At 42.8% G+C, this 17,107-nt stretch overlaps 1 protein-coding gene across 1 annotated transcript in view; it reads left to right on the forward strand.

Annotated features, from left to right (window-relative positions):
* Positions 1-12,117, forward strand: part of PIK3AP1 (phosphoinositide-3-kinase adaptor protein 1) — a 114,966-nt gene extending 102,849 nt beyond the window's left edge. The window contains exons 15-17 of the mRNA XM_080823672.1: positions 2,266-2,336; positions 3,899-4,017; positions 10,466-12,117. Of these exons, the coding sequence (XP_080679798.1) occupies positions 2,266-2,336; positions 3,899-4,017; positions 10,466-10,523 (248 nt within the window). The 3' untranslated portion in view covers positions 10,524-12,117. The remainder of the gene's footprint in view (positions 1-2,265; positions 2,337-3,898; positions 4,018-10,465) is intronic.
* Positions 12,118-17,107: the final 4,990 nt, after the last annotated feature.

Genomic DNA, 17,107 nt, shown 5'->3' on the forward strand with positions numbered 1-17,107 from the left:
GCAGCTGTCATCTCTTGGGAACCACAGAAAAACAGTTGCAGGTTAAATCTGGTCATAACCAAGATTTTAGTTAAGAATATTAATATTATGTTTAACAGAACACAAATTTTATTGCAGAAAGACTTTTAACCTTTTCGTAGATTGTTGGGTCCATGGTTTTTAAGGGTCATATTTGGTCATTTTTTCCCCCCCTCATTCATTTATCCACCAAATATTTGAGGATTGCTCTATGCATTCTGAGTGAGACAGTACACTGGAGACATAGAGATGATAAAGAAACGGAGACCATCTTCAGGGGCCTTGTAGTGGAGTAGAGAAAACATAAAACTAGCATGAGCTAGATGGTTGTCTGTTCTTTCTTCCTGGTGACACAGGCCTGGAAGAGGAAGGCATCCCTCTTGCCCCCACCCCAGGCAAGAGGGGTGATGACAGGGGCCAGAGCCTCCTACCAACCATGCAGTCCAGAGGGGATGTGGGTAAGAAAGTCAGCCTGGGGAGGGGAGAGGACCAGGACAGATGAACTGGGGAGCCAAGGTTCAAAGCCAAACTTGGGGGTTCAAGATTAGGAATACCCAGGGAAGGCACAATGAGAACTGATGAGTGTGAATTTGTAGGGTCCCGGAGCCAGTGCCTGGCCAGCTTTCTGCTCTCTCTGAGGACAACTTTCAGAAGGAGGCTGGTTTGTTGTGAGGGAGTGGCATGAAGAATGGTGAAGGACGGGAGGCTTGGCTCCACAGGACTGGGAGGGGTGGCTTCCACTGGGGGAATCTGGAAAGGTTTCCATAGCATTTGCCCTAAGCATTGGAGCCTGAGGTTTTAGCTTTGTGGCTAAGGGCAGGATGGGGACATTCTGGCCAAGTGGACACTTCTATGTACAGGTAACTGACTAGAAAGGAAAAGGGTCACATGCTCCTTAAAAAGCAAACTCTGGGGCGCCTGGGTGGCTCAGTGGGTTAAAGCCTCTGCCTTCGGCTCAGGTCATGATCCCAGGGTCCTGGGATCGAGCCCCGCATCGGGCTCTCTGCTCAGCAGGGAGCCTGCTTCCCTTCCTCTCTCTCTGCCTGCTTCTCCGCCTACTTGTGATCTCTGCCTGTCAAATAAATAAACAAAATCTTAAAAAAAAATTAAAAAAAAAAAAAAGCAAACTCTGAATCCCCTGGCTTATTAAGTATTTTGATATATTATTTTAAATGTAAACATCTACTTCTAAGAAATAATCCAAAATTATAATCTTAACTTGCTCTATTTCAACACACATCTGAATTAATTAGGTCAAAATTGATACCATAATGAAGTTGAAACTAAGACTATTTCCTTATAAACTAATATGATGAGGAGCTGTTTTAAGGGAAATTCAGTAAACCCAAGATCTGGCAATACTGCTAGTGGCGACAGTGGTAAATTAAAGTCAGGTTTTTTTTGTCTTGGTTGACTGACTGTTGTTCTTTTTTTTTGCTCCTGGATCATCACATATTTGAGCTTGTTCTAATTCTCTTTGTCCAGTATGCTTGCCACTTGCCAAATATGGCTATTTAAATTGAAGTTAATTAAAACCGTTCCTGGTATGCACAAGCTACCATATTGGATAGTATACAATAGAATATTTCCAGAAAGTTCTATTGGATAGAGCTGTCCTAATAAGATAGGTAGGTGATACATTCCCAATTCAAAAGCCTTGAGCACCTAAACTCACACAATCATAGTTCCTACTGTGAGCATAAATTACGCTTTGGAGTTTGATTTTGTCTGTATCAAACTCGGCCCTTATTAGAAGGTATATATATGTGTGTGTGTCTGTGTGTCTGTGTGTGCGTTTGAGTGTGTGATCACATGCTTGCTGTAATTCTTAAATAAGTAAAACACTTCAACAACAAGATGTTTGCAGATTTTAGAAATACCACTGAACAAGTAAGAAAGAGAGCATCTCTGCTTCCTTGTCTGACAAACCAGACCACTAATATCAGATAGGATTTTCACAGGGATTAAGTGCAGTCATGTTTTTAAATCGTGTAATGTGTGGTAAACCCTCAGTAAATGGCGCTGATAAAGGAAAAAAAAAAAGGTAATAAGGTGAACCATATCATTTTATGCTGAAAGAAAATCTAAACGCTAATAAAATGATATAAGATGGCAGCATTTTGAAGATCCCATATTCACAGCTTCTGTATTGTTTCTATCGGTAAAAATAAGTAAGTGCTCGAGTCCTGCATTTTATTTTAGCCTGAGAGAATCCACAGTCCAGCTAATTTTGTCTGTACACTTCAGGCAGTGCAAGTAACCGATCCAGCACCCGGAGCCTCCTCAGTGTGAGCAGTGGGATGGAGGGGGACAATGAGGTAAGAGCGGGGACTCCACCCCCATTTTTCTTGTCTGAGGGGTCACTCCACTGCAGGAAATAGAAATCCAGATGAAAGAAGCCAGACACGGAAGGTCACATACTGTAGGATTCTATTTATGTGAAATATCCAGAATAGGTAGAATCAGAGAGACAGAACACCGATTTGGTGGTTACCAGAGGCTGGGGGAGGGGGACATGGGGAGTACAGTGTTTCCTTTTGGGATGATGAAAATGTTTTGAGACTAGATAGAGGTGGTGGTTGTATAATATTGTGAATGTACTAAGTGCTACCGAATTGTTCACTTTAAAATGGTTAATTTGGGGGCTCCTGGGTGGCTCAGTGGGTTAAGCCTCTGCCTTCAGCTCAGGTCATGATCCCAGGGTCCTGGGATCGAGCCCCACATCAGGCTCCCTGCTCAGCGGGGAACCTGTTTCTCCCTCTCTCTCCGCCTGCCTCTCTGCCTACTTGTGATCTCTGTCAAATAAATAAAATCTAAAAAAAAAAAAAAAAAGGAGACTGTTTAAAAAAAAACAACTTAAAAAAAATTAAATGGTTAATTTTATGTTAGGTGAATTTTACCTCAATAAAAATGGAGAGAGGGAAGGAAGGAAGGAAAGAAGGAAGGGAGGGAGGGAGGGAGGGAAGGACAGAAATTGATACTCCATCTGACTGGTTAAGCCAAGAGGGCATCTCTGAGAAGCAGCAGGAGGACTATCAGGGAATCTGGGGTTGAGATCACATTTGGGGGCCTGGATCAGAAGCCGTGAGAAATGATGGAGCCAAGGCCGCTGCTCCCTGTATCCCCAGGGCCACATTCTCTTTCATCTCTTCTTCCCTGGACATACCTGCTTTCTTCTCTCACTGTACACTGGCCTTTTCTGCTCCTCTGCATGCATGGTGGCAAATAGTCCCCTGAGAGCTACTAGGCCTCTTAGGAGAGGGTGAGCTACTCCCTTAGACTGAAGCGTCTATTCTGATCCAGGGGCGAGTGGCTGGGATGGACAGGAGGGGTCACTGCCAACCCAGGAGACTCCCTGAGATTGGGTTCTTGGGGTGGGCTACCCCTCCAGTGAGCAGCTTCTGTTAATGACCCCATGACTGAGAAAACCACTCATGGTTCCGCTGTCTCGAAAAGGGACTTGGGTTTAAAAACAAAATTTCTCCAGCTCTCTCTGGCTGTACAGAGCAGACTTCTCAAACTTTAATATGCGTGAGAATCACCTAGGCTCTTGTGAAAATGCAGGTTCTCATCAAGCAGGTCTGACGAGGAGCTGGAGAGCCAGCATTTCTCACAAGCTCTCAGGGGATGCTAATTTGATGGCCCACAGGGGGCACTCTGAGGAACAAGGGCCATTAATGATAATTTGGGCTCCGTTGTCTCCTCAGGGAGTGTAGGCCTCAATGGAAAGCTGACCTGGTTTGCTAGGTTCATTTTCAGTTTGTGGATAACCTTTAGCCAAAGCCTGAGGAGGACTGAGAGGCTTTTGGGAAATGGTGTCCAATTATGCCTGTTGCCTAATGTAACTTTCCCTTTTCTTTCTTGTCCTTTTTTGCTGTAGGATAATGAAGTCCCTGAGGTTCCCAGAAGTCGTAGCCCAGGCCCCCCGCAAGTGGAAGGAACACCAGCCGTGCCCCTTGAGAGGCCCCCCAGAGTACCTCCCCGAGCTGCCTCACAGAGGTAACATTGATGCCGAGAAGAAATGTTTTCCTCACTCTCTGAATTCCAGCAGGCGGAGAGTAGGATTTGGGGACATCTAAGATGACCTCAGAATGAGTCCAGAGTGAACTGAAATGGCTACTTTCGATGCATTTCGACAGGGACTCTTTGTTAATATGATGCTTTATTGAAATGTAAATACTTTAAATAGCAAGTACAATATTTCATCAATGAAGTACGTTGGCAAACACCAACTTTTTGAATAATGTGTATGTTTGCTTAGAATTCAGCTTCTTCATAACTAATTCCCTTGGCTGTATTGTGGGGACAGTACCTTTTGGGGACCAGGAGATAAGAAGGAGTTGGGGATGAAAATAGAGGTGGGGTGCATAGCTCGGGGAGCATGGTTCTAGTGCCACACTACCTGGGGACAGTGTCCAGAAGTCACTTGTGAATCTGGGTGAATTATTTCACTTTCATGTAACTCAATTCTTCATCCATAAAATGGGGATAACAGTAGAACGTCCTCACAGAGTCATAAGGGTGGTGTCTGGACCCATAGTAAAAGCTCAGTAGAATGAGTGACTTTTCTTATCCAGGAGAAGAATGATCATATGGAGGTTTGGAGATGGGCATTAGACAGACAAGCTGGGAGTGTTTGCCGGGCTCCAATATCTGTCTTTGTTTATAATGGTTGTCTGGCCTTTGGTAGGAACCTTTTCAAGGTCTCATGGAATAACAGGAAAAGTGGTCAAAACTAGCTTGTGCGTCCACCCATGCAGAAAGGGTCCTTGGGAATGAAAGCCTAGGCTTGTCTTAGGTGTTTTATTTCTTTGATGTCTAAAGTATAATGTGGGGGAAAATGATTAAAAGGTGGAAGCTTTTTTTTTTTTTTTCCAACCAGGGTCGTGGTTTTTTTTTTTTAATGTTAAAACTTAAATGAATCTTGTCAGTGTAAATTGTTGAGAAAGTGCAACAAGGAGGCTTTTCTTCTGTTTTTCTGGAAAGAGAAGCTGACTTTGAGCTAGGCATCTGTCCACTTCTCCCTTTGCTGTTCACCCCTCTTGTGTGTGCTCCCAGTAACATTCATATTCATGTACTGACACCTGTTACACACACACACACACACACACACACACAGCCGTAATCACAAGTAGTGTCAGGTTCACCAGCATGTTTTGTGGTAGACTAGAGGTCACGTAGTAGAATGTTAGTCCTGGAAGACCCGTAACGATAATCTGGTCCAGTCCCCTGAATTGGCATAATGTGCTGTTGCTTGAAAATTATTATACAGTTGGTGATTGGGGAGGGGTGTTTACGGCGAACTATAGTAATAAATGCTAATCTGTATTAAGTGTGTACTATGTACTAGGTATTATGTTCGACACACTGAGTGCATTATCTCAGTTCCTCCCCAACTCTCAGTGATATTTAGGATTATCTCATTTTGCAGATGTACACACTAGGGCTTGGCCTGGATTGAGACTTGTTCTGTGTTGCAAATCTGCGTGTGCCTGACTGGAGGCTGCAGTGTCTTAGTCATTTTGTGACATCTGTTCCAGAAGGTCAAGGTGTCATTAGGAGGATATCCAAGACCTAAGACCTTGTATTACTGAAGACTGAAGAGTTTGGAGGCAGTTGCTAATTGCACCAAGATGGAAATAGTTGTCAAGTTTGAAAACTATAGCTGTAGGGCTTTTGTTAATGGGAGAGAAAAAGAGAACAACCAGGGAAACGGGTTCCAGAAATTAAAGGCTAGAAATTGGGATGCATATAAGTGTGTAAAAAGAGATGGCTGATGAAATTTTGGGGGAGTCTAGAAGCATGTTGTGATAAAAATGGGAGCAAAAAGGAGGAAAACACTTTTACTAAAGAAATGGTGTTTGCAAAGAAATCTGTAATTGATAGAGCTTGGCATTTGGGTTCCTTTTTGGTGTGAAGAAAGATTTGCAAATATGCAGTTGTTTTTTAAGTATGTATGCAATTCACATAATAAAATGAGGAGATGTTTGAACAAATAATAAAAGCAATCAATGGCTTCCATGCTTGACCCGCTGGCAGACAGGAGGTGAGGCTGACCTTGGGGGTCTCCTCTCCACTTCCAGATCTGGGAATCAGTAACTGTTCTTTGCCTGTGTCTCCCGAATGCCTTTGCTCTCACACAGCTCTGGGGATGCAGTGCTTGTCGGCTGCTCCCAGTCCCGGTCCCTTCCTCTGCTCACTCCACATGCTGTCCCCAGAACTTGAGCTGTCAGTGAGGACTCCAAGCTTCCACGTCTACCTCAGTCCTCTGTTTCCTACTCTTTGCTGGTGACCTCGACCCAGATGCCCCACAGATATCTCAAAACAGAGCCGGGGTAAAACCGAATTCATCCCACCTGCCATTCTCTGCCCCGAACTGTCTTCTTCTGGTAAGTTCCTAGCCTGTGATAATGGCACGGTTCTGCACCAAACCCAGGCGTCGTCACCCGCCATCCCTGCCTCCCGGGCAGCTCCCACAGTGTGTGTCTCCAGACTGTCCGTTGTGCTGCCCTTTCAGCTCTCAGATCCACCCCCTCTCCATCTGCCAGTGCCTGTGTTCATCCTCGGAGACTCACACTTACCTCCCTCCTCTACATTGTCACCAGAGTGCGCTTTCTAGATCAGAAATTGCTGATGATGTCACTTCCTGGCGTGAAAGCCTTCACATTTAATGCTGTAGTTTTTAGTGTGCTCTGGCCCTGTCTAGCCTCAAGTCCCACCTTCTCCTATATTCACTGATGTTCCACCCCTGCATTCCCAGAGAGCTGTGCCATTTAGAACTGTGTCTTTGCCCAATCTGTGCCTTTTGCCTGGAATGCTGTCTCCCTACTCCCTTCCAACCTCCGCTTAGACAATTCCTGCACACCCTTTAGGACTCAGTCTAGTCATCACCTCCTTTATGAAGCCTTCCCTAATGTTCCTATGCCTTCTTTTGGTTCTCTAAATACTTCTGTTAGATTTCCTTCCATGTTATGGCCCTGTGTACATATCTGTTTCAAGTGGATGGTGAGCCTTGAAAGCATAGAAACTGTTTTTGATTAAAACATTTTTTTTCTACTGTCCCCAGTCCCAGTGTTTAGCACAGTAACTGGAACATAGTAGGAACTTAATAAATATTTATCATGTAAGTGAATTAATGGATAGATAGAAAGATTGGTACTGTTTGTGTTAGACTACCCATCTCTTAAAAAGTTAGCCGTCAGGTCATCTGCCACAAGGGCAGGTGAGTCATAGATTAGTGGAAAGAGGCTTCACACTCCCACCTTCAAGTTCTCAATGTATTTCAAAGTCAGGGAAGGTGGATGGTGACAAGAACAGGAGCAGATGCATGATATCTTTGCACAGCATTTCCTTTGTGGGCCATTAGTCCTGAGAGAATAGACAGCTGACAATATCACACTCTTCACAGGTGAGGTCCTGCCAGTTAACCCAACCCCCCCCCCCCCAAAAAAAAACCCAAGAAACAAAAAACAAAAACAAGAAACCCAAATCGTACTGAGCCATTGCTGCTTTGTTTTTAAACATATTTTGCCATTCATTAGTGATCTGTCAATCACTAACAGTTTGTGCACTCCCCTTTAAGGCAAAGCCAAGGTCCTGTAAAATCAGAACACACTTCCGGAGGCCTCCTGCAGTGCCAGAAGCTAATACGTTAGATGCAGACTTGTAAAGAGGTCTGTGGAGTCCCTAAGAGGGGCTGGAGTGGTCAGGGAGTGAGGGTACTTGGGACAGAAGCTATTTACTAATAGGGAAGTTTAAAAATATTTTCAACAATGTTATGAGGATACAAAAGTAGACCAGCTAAATAACAGTCCTGCTTTAAAAGAACATTAACCAACATCAAGATTTCTGGGTTCTTGAACCAAACTCATCAGCCACAAGACCTTACTCTCAACAGAGAGGAGAAAGCAGCCAGTTCTTAAGTATCTCTGGGTACTTGTGTTTCCAACTCCAGCTTCCCAGTGTCCTGGAGAGGCTGTCTCCCCACACACCACCCCTTGATTCTGATTACTTCCTTGGTTCTGTTATGTCTACCATCAGAAATCCATTTCCCTAGAGAGGACTTCCAATCCTAGGTTGGGACCGTTCATCAGAATAAAATACAGAAATAATTTGCTTGTAGGCCCACCCAGCTGCAGAATGGGACAGCAGAGAGAGGATAAGGGGCCATTGGGAAATCATGACTATCTTCATTGGTGGGTGATAAATTGTAAGGCTCACGGAGCATACATGGGAAAAAAGACTAAGAACAGATCTTTATTCATAATAATAAAATTATTAGCTTTACTTCTTGAGTGCCTACTCTAAGCCACAAACTGTGCTATGTACTTTCCAGTCGTCATCTCCCAACCTCACGCAACACTCCGATGTATGTATCTGTAGGTACTTCTGTTGGGCAGATGGGAAACATGTGCAGAGAAGTTGAACTTGTCCTTCAGCTGTGTGTGTAGTTGCCTTTGCTCTATGTTCCCACAGGTTCTGAATTTCCTGTATCAAAACAGTGCAGTTTACTGATTGTTCCCATTGACTGTTTTATCCATTACTTTCTTAGCACTCTGAGGGTAGGATCCATGTCAGCTGTACTCACTGCTATATCCCATGCCCAGGAGAAGACACATAGTAGATAAATGGTTTTGAGAGGGAGTAAAGGAGGGGAAGGAGGAAGGTAAGAAGGAAGGAAAGAAGCAAGCAAATAAAGAATCCAGGAAGCCAAGAAACCTAAGCTTACTCAGGTAATGAGTAGAATTTCCTGACTTTCCTCCAGCTTTCTCCTGTAAGCTCTGGTTCATAGGGCAGGTTGGGGAGGCAGAAGGAGATGGTCCGTTTGTCTTTTCTGGAGGAAGAGGCAACTACACAAAACCATCTACTTCCGGAGGTTACAGCAGGGCTCTCTGAGGATCTTTGTGGCAGGCCCCTGCCTTGTTCCTCAGATAGCCCCTCCCTTTTTCTTCAACTCTTTTGTCGTTTCCTTGACCTAAACGTTTGAAGAAAGGTTTAGTAAATATTTGATCATTGATTCATTCGGTCCTCAACTACGCAACTCCAGGATAGCACAGTTCAATTACAGCACCTGACAAAGCTCCCTTTCTTGACTTATTGACTTGCTTCCGAGAGAATCAAATATTGGCTTTATGGCACACATGTGGAAACACCAGCCGCAATTGTTGAACCTCTCTGTAAATAGACTCACCCAGGTCTATCTAGAATGGCATTTAGGACTATTTAAAACCATCCAGAATAACATGGATGGGGGCTTCTAGAAAAAGCAAATGTGGAGTTGGGATAACACACTTAGTGATTCCATGAGGAAGTAGTTTTGAGAAGCACAGAATTCTTAATTCTTCTCTCAAGGGACCTTCTCCTACAGTATGTCTCCCACCTGGCTGCATATTTGTATCACTGATGTTTTAAAATATAGGCTTTATCATTATTATTTTAAAGATTTTATTTATCTGAGAGAGAGAGTAAGAGAGAGAGAGAGAGATTGATCGAGATCATGAGCAGTGGGAAGGGAGAAGCAGACTCCCCGCTGGGCAGGGAGCCTGGCTTGATCCCAGGACCCTGGGATCATGATTTGAACCACAGGTAGATGCTTAACTGACTGAGCCACGCAGGCACCTAAGGCTTTATTATTATTTAGGTATGGTTAGATCAACAGGTCAGGAAACAACCGTTCTTGAGAAGATAGTTTGTTGTCCTCCTAGATCCCAAGAGGAAAGGGCCGCATTATGCCACGGGGACCTGCTGGAGAAGTACCAGGTTTAGTCTGGAGAAAGGCAGTGGAGTGGGGAACATGGGCCTGAGCTTTTATTGCGGTTTCTGCAGGAGGGTGCAAGGAAGGTAGGGTAAGCGGATTTAGGATTAGCTAGTTTGAGTAATTTCAATGGACTCTGGGGCAAAGGTTCCTAGTTGTCTGGCATCTGGCACTCATGTGATTAGGGCAGATGGGTAGTGGCCCAAATGTGAGAACCCGTAAAGGGAGTGGCTGGGATATAGACTGGGACTGGCTAGTTTGCATATGAATGGTGTACTTGTCAGCGAGTTGCTATCCTTAGAAATGAGTTTGCCATGGGAGGGGCAGTCCCTCCAGGGTTAGCCAGGCTCCAGGTATCAAAGCATCAGAAAATAAAAGACATGGTTACTATAACTTCTTGGGGGAGGGACACTATTAAAGATTTGTGATGCTTGAGCCTTATCCTCTAGAAGTTAGGAAGGAATAGGTCTAGGAGAGAACTTGGGAATTGGTATTTCTTAAAGGTCCCCTGGTGTTTCTAAGGTACCACCAAGATTGCGACGCACAACCAGCAGGTAGGCCGCTCAGCGGTCCATGTGGTTTCACTAATTACAGAACATGTTCTTTGCACAGTTTACCAAGTTTGCAACCAACCATGGTTGCTTAAGAACGAGTTAATCCATTTAAAAATAGTTACTTCATCTTTTATTTTAGGCCTCCAACCAGGGAGACCTTCCATCCTCCTCCTCCTGTTCCACCCAGAGGTCGCTGATTCCACCTCCTAAAACCTGCCGATGTCCGGACTTGGAGACTTGCAATTTCAGCCCATTAATGATGTCTTCGCATTGAGTTTCACGGCGGGACTGCTGACCTTAAGACCTCCTCTCGTGGCTGATGTTGTTGTGGCCCAGCTGGTTTGGGCTTTCCTTGGAGAAGATATTATTAAGGCATGAAGAAGTAAGGGTCTTTATTCACCATCACCAAGTATATTGATCCATATCCTTGTTTGCCAAAAGGATAAAGACTTAATTGGAATATTTACCTCAAATCTGGCATGTCAGAAGCCTGAAAAGATGGGTCAGAAGTATACTTTACAAGTGATTTTACCGAAATGCACTTATATTAGGACTTACTTACTTGCTAGTCCAGACTAACTTCTAGAAGTGGTATTTGGGTAAGGAGATATGTCCTGCTTTTTAAATGATTCTTCAACTTTTCTACAGAATCAGGAGGGTGTCTAAATGCCAGGCCTGGTCACATAGAACAAACTGAAAAAGACTTTAGAGATGGATTAGTCCTAACTCCTTTTCTGTGGAAGGCAAATCGAGGTTCCACAGAAACTAAGAGTTTACAATTGGTTAGAGGAAGAGATGTGTTTAGTAGAGTCTGGGTCTCTTAATTTCAGGTCACCACACTTCAATCTCTAGATAGCCAATCGCTCTCCCTCAAGAAATGCCCACATGTAGAAATTTGGTCACCAACTGACTATTGACCTTCCAGAAATATCCTTCTTCCATATCTCCCAGGCATGGGACTATCAAATATTTTTTTCAACTTGGGCATTTATACTTCAATATGCTTTCAAAATAGTATTGTTGCCAAGGAACATCTGTAAATGGTTGGGAACCAGAAGCTTGGGATACCAATGATCACATTTATTGTTCAGCAGCCTTCATAGGTCTTATTAGTTCTGGCCATAAGGAGGGAGAAGGATCCTTGACTCTTTCTCTGACAAGAGATCAAAAGAGAAAGGAGGAATATAAAATAGAAACAGTTCTCTATTTCCTTATTATTACCACTAGACTTGGGATATCTGTGCAGAGAATAGAGAGCCATTAATATGTCATAATTGTCATATGTCACTAATATGTCATTAATTTTGAGTCACTGACACAGAAATCTACCTTTAAAGCACAAATCCTTAATTTGATACTTAAACATAGTAAAGTTAGTATCAGACATATTTCTTTAAAAAATATCAGAAATCTGGTGATTCTTCATGAAATGTATTCTCTATCCCACACAGATATATACAAGCCCAGTATTAATGATCTATTTAAGTACAGTTTTATTGTGTCCTTTTCTAATGATTCAGGGTTGTCGTTGTAGGTTGTTTTCCAGTTTCATTCATCGGTCCAGCAAACAAGGACTCATATTGAAATTAATTGCTTGTGGGTCGTGGGTCTTTTTTCTGACATAAAATACACTATTGGCTGTGGCCATTAAGAGAGTGTTTTACAAATCATCTACCAAAATGCCTGGCACACTGTAGCCATTCTGCAGCGGTTCCTTTAACCTCCTTGTCACTTATTTGGGAGAAGGAGGATAATGTGGGGTAGGGGGAGAACAAGAAATTATAACGTTGGTATGGTTGTCCTTCCTATTATTTATAGATGATCTCTTAAGCACATTTAATTTGAGAAAAGCTACACGTTTTTTTAATATTTAGTATCTCTAGGCCCCTTCTTAGAGGCCAAATTTAGATTTTTGTACATTCTCTGATTAATAAGCATTTAGGTCAATAACATGGCAAAACTTCCTGCCAGCTAATGGTGTTAGCATCTTCGTATGCACATCACTGTTTGTGCAATATTGGAATATTTGATTACATTTTCTTCTTCTGCGAAAGTACTAAAAACATAAAATTGAAAGTGCTGATTAGAAACTTGGGTCTGACAAATGTGATACACTTGAGACATGGGTGGAAATGGTCAGGTGTTCACTGCATATCCAAACTGCTCCATGTTATCAAAGAATGGCTCCAACGATGAGGTAAAATTCTTCATTTCCTGAAAACAGAAGTACCCATTATAACATAAACTTATTCAACTTCCACACAACTTTTATACACATTTTTAGGAATACATTATGTAACAAAACCATGGATTTCAGTACAGTACAGTACAGTGAGGATCAGAAACGAAATTGTAGGTAGATATCCAAAGTAACTGTTAAAAAAGTTCTCTGTATGATGCTCTGGGAGACAACTCAGTGGCCGCCATCCTTCCCCAAGATTTTATGAGCTGGTTCAATAGAAACAAGCTATTCATTATAGTCATAAAGGTCATTGCCTTTGCTTCTAACCGTACAAGGCATACTGTCCTCCAGTTCCTAGGCCAGTATTCTTCCTTCATCTCATATTAAAACCTGTGAGAAGACAACCCAACAATATAAGCAACAAAGCACAAGGACTCAGAGACTATGAATAAGAGGTTGGTGTTGCAATCAAATAATTTAACTTGACATATTTAATGGTGTGAATAATCCCTAATGCTTTGCCATAATTAGGCAAAGTGATAGTATGTAAATTACTTCAGTGAATAGTTTTACAAGTCAAGCTAAGTACTAATTCTCCCCTCCACTCTTGCTTTGTTACTAAAATGGGGAGGTTCTAGCCTGTCCTGTATCACTTCACTAGTTGGGATTTTTAGATCCCGCTCCCATATGCACCGGGGAATGAGATGGTTTTCTGTGGTCCTCTTTCAGAGACTAGTGTGTGGTTTTGCAGCTGATTGACTGAGGAAGCATTAATAACAGATTTGTCTCAGTCTGAGAACCAACTGTTTTAGGTCACTGCTTCCCAAAGAAAGAACTTAGAACAATTACAGAGTTTTTTCCATGCCTAGGGCACTTCAGCCAGAACAGAAAAGAGAGGTACCCAGCGATGAATAGCAACAGAAGGACTAGAAGAAATAGACTTTCAAAGAAAAGGTGATCTGAAACTAGCCCTTATACACGGCTTGTTTTGAGCGGCCATAAGGCAAGCAGATCTCCCCACTTGCCCACCAGAGTCTTAAAAGTTCATATAGAGAGGCCTTAACTGGGTTCAGTCACATATACCGTCCAGATGGTCTCAACAACACCTTACTCACTCAAGGCTATGTTCTTGGAGCAGCTCCCACTTTGGAAGTGGTAGACAGAGTATATATTCCAAAACAGGGAAGGGGGTGAGGATCCTCTAACTGCCAGGGTACAGTGTGAGGGTCAACTGGCGGTCACACTCTCTCAATGACCTTCTCCAACAGTACCTGATACTGGAAATCAAAAGATACATTGTTATTTATAGACCAAGACTTTTGAAGATCATGTTTATCAGGAATGAAAATAAAAGATTGAAATGGTGGATTTCTGGATCATTTACTGGTCATAAGCCCTTTAACCAACTGAGTCTTATGAGGCTTACCATGAAAAGGCTGTACAGCCATTGGCAGGGGGTTCCCTTTCACTAGCATGTTCTCTCCCATTCCTTTTGGTGTCAGGGGATGGCATCATTAATCTAGATGAAGAAACTGGTGAAATTAGATATATCAATGTTTTTTACTCCCTAGTCTTACAGAACAGCCCTGTTTTGTTTTGTTTTGTTTTTTAAGATTTTATTTATTTTTGAAAGAGACAGAGAGAGAGAGACAGAGACAGAGACAGAGACAGAAAGTGCATGAGATGGGGGAAGGGGCAGAGAGGGAACAGACTCCCAGGGAGCCCAATACAGGACTCAATCCCAGGACCCCAAGATCGTGATCAGGGCTGAAGGCAGACACTTAACCGACTGAGCCACCCAGATGCCCGGAACAGCCCTGATTTTGATGGTGCTTCTGAGTCTTATTTTTTAGTGTGAAGTTGTCAGTTTCCAAAGATATTTGAAGCCACATTCCTTTTCCTCTAGCTGGTTATTTGATTCCTATTCTTTCTTTCCATACCTACCATTATCAGACTTTTATCACCTGAAGCCATTTATCATCATTATTTCCTAGTACCTACCAGAATTCCTGGCACATAGCAGAGCTTGGTGAATAGTTGTTGAGTTAATGACCTTATATGCTCTTCCCACCATTAAACTTTTCCAAATACTCCACCAAAATAGGGTTTCCTCTTTTCTACTCGCCCATTGCTCTTACTGCCTCTGGAACATTTGCACAGCTGGTCACATTTTGTGCAGTTCTTTTTTTGTACACTGACCTGCCTGTTCTCTGTTGCGTGTGTAATTTCCTGGTTTTAAGTCTACACTCCCCACATGGATGCTTTAAATTCTTCTTGTGTCCTCCCCACCCCCAAGCAGTTGCCAACCCAGTGCTCCCCACAACACCCAGTGGATGCTTGCTGCTTCAGATCTGTGGAGGCTGGTGATGGATGTTCAAGCAAGAAACGACTCATCCATCTTAATTCAGCACTTACATTGCTTGTTCTTCAATTGCGCATCATCACTCGATTCAAAAGCAGTGATTATTCATTCACGGAGCATTTACTGAGCTTTCACTATGAGCAAGTCACTTTGCTAGGTGCTCTAGGGGATTTACAAAGATGTATAAGACGCCTCCTCTGATTTCTGTAGCAATTACTGGTGTACAATTCATTCAGCGATTAATCATGTACTGCCTTGTGATGTCTCCTAGACTGGCTAGAAAGTATTGTGTAAATCCTCTATGCAGTTTGACTTTTCACTTATTAATGTCTTCGTTCACTCAGCAGATAGTTTGAGGGTCTATAGGTGGTGAATGCTATTCCAGCAGCTGGGACAGGTACAAAGATGAACAAATGATCGTCCTTGTCATCACTAAAGGTCAGACTGTAGGGGCGCATGGCTGGCTCAGTCGGTTGAGTGTCTGCCTTCGGCTCAGGTCATGATCCCAGGGTCCTGGGATCAAGACCTGGACCCAGCTCCCTGCTCAGCGGGGATCCTGCTTCTCCCTCTCCCTCTTTTGCTCCCCCTGCTTGTGCTCTTTCTTTCTTTTTCTCTCCCTCTCAAATAGATAAAATCTTTAAAATAAACAATAAATACTCATTCCTGGAAACTCTACTGGACTAATAATTGTTAAAGTTTTTTGTTTTTTTTTTGAAGGTGAGAATGTAGTACAGAAGAGGAGATGAAAGGTGGTAACTATGGCATAACATATTGAATGCTTTTGGAGTGCCAGAGAAGGGATGCTCAACTTCTTGAGGGGGGGTTATAAAATGTTTCCCAGAAGAGATGATAATTCACTTAGGCCTAGAAGGAGAGTATCTAATAATTGTCCACTTATTTGTATTCTAGGCAAAGGCACACAAGTATTAAAAAAAAAAATGGTGTTTTGGGGAAATATTGGGATGAAGCCAGGACAGAGATTAGTGGGAGGTAAAGTCGGAGTCTGATAAATTGGGGTCTGATTGTGCAGCTGTCTGTTAACAGGCTGTCCTTTAGCAAGAAATCCCCCCTCATTACATACATAGCACATGGTCATTGTAAAAAAACATCCAAATATTAACAGGTATGTACAAAGAAGAAACATACCTGGTGTGAGTGGTTTGCATCATAAACTTTCAGATTGTTTTCTCTGGGTAGAAATTAGGACCATTTAAAATGGTATTATATTCCAGGCACTGGGTGGCTAAGTCAGTTAAGTGTCCAACTCCTCATTTCAGCTCAGGTCGTGATATCAGGGTCTTAAGATCAAGTCCTGCATCAGGCTCCAAACTCAGCATAAGTACTGATCTCTCCCTCCCTCTGCCTCTGCCCCTGCTCACCCTCTCTTTCTCTCAAAATAAGTAAATAAAAATTTTAAATGTGATTATTTTGTCAGCATTTTCATTTAAAAGTATCTTTTGAGGCACATGGGTGGACAGTTGGTTTCGGATCAGGTCATGATCTCAGGGTCATGAGATTGACCCTGCGTTGGGCTGTGTGCTCAGCACAGAATCTGCTTCAGATTCTCTCTCCCTCTCCCTCTGCCCCTCTTGCATGCACAAGCTCTCTCTCTAAAATAAACAATCTTAAAAAAAAAAAAAGGTAGTTCTTAATATCACTGCATGCCAGTACATACAGGTCTATTTCATTTTCAAAAATGACTGTAGAGGTGGAGGTCCACTAGTAGTAAGAAAGATTGATTCTGAAACCAGATTGCTTGGGACTGACTACTCTTTCAGCAAACTGCTTAACCTCTCTGCGCTTCAGTTATCATACCTGTAAAATGAACATATTAATAGGACCTGCTGCATAGAGTTTTTCTGAGTATTAGATGAGTCAACAGGTATAAAGGGCTCAGAATAGTGCCTGGCAGATGAAAATTTTAGCTGTGTTTCCATGATTTATTTAAACAAAATTCAAGGAGTGTTTTTAAAATAAATTTTTAAAAAGATTTATTAATTCTAGACAGAGGGTGCACGAGCAGGGGGAAGGGTGGGGGACGATGGAGAGAATCTCCAGTAGACTCCCGTGGATCAAGGAGCTGGATACAGGCTGGATCCTACCACCCTGAGGTCGTGACACCCGCTGAAATCAAGAGTAGGATGCTTAACGGACTGAGCCACCCAGCTACCCCTCAGGGAGTGTTTTAAACAAGACAGTGACATAATCAGATTTCTTTTTAGAAAGATCACTCTGGC

The sequence above is a fragment of the Martes martes genome (genome assembly GCF_963455335.1).
Source record: "Martes martes genome assembly, chromosome: 14".
Lineage (NCBI taxonomy): Eukaryota > Metazoa > Chordata > Mammalia > Carnivora > Mustelidae > Martes > Martes martes.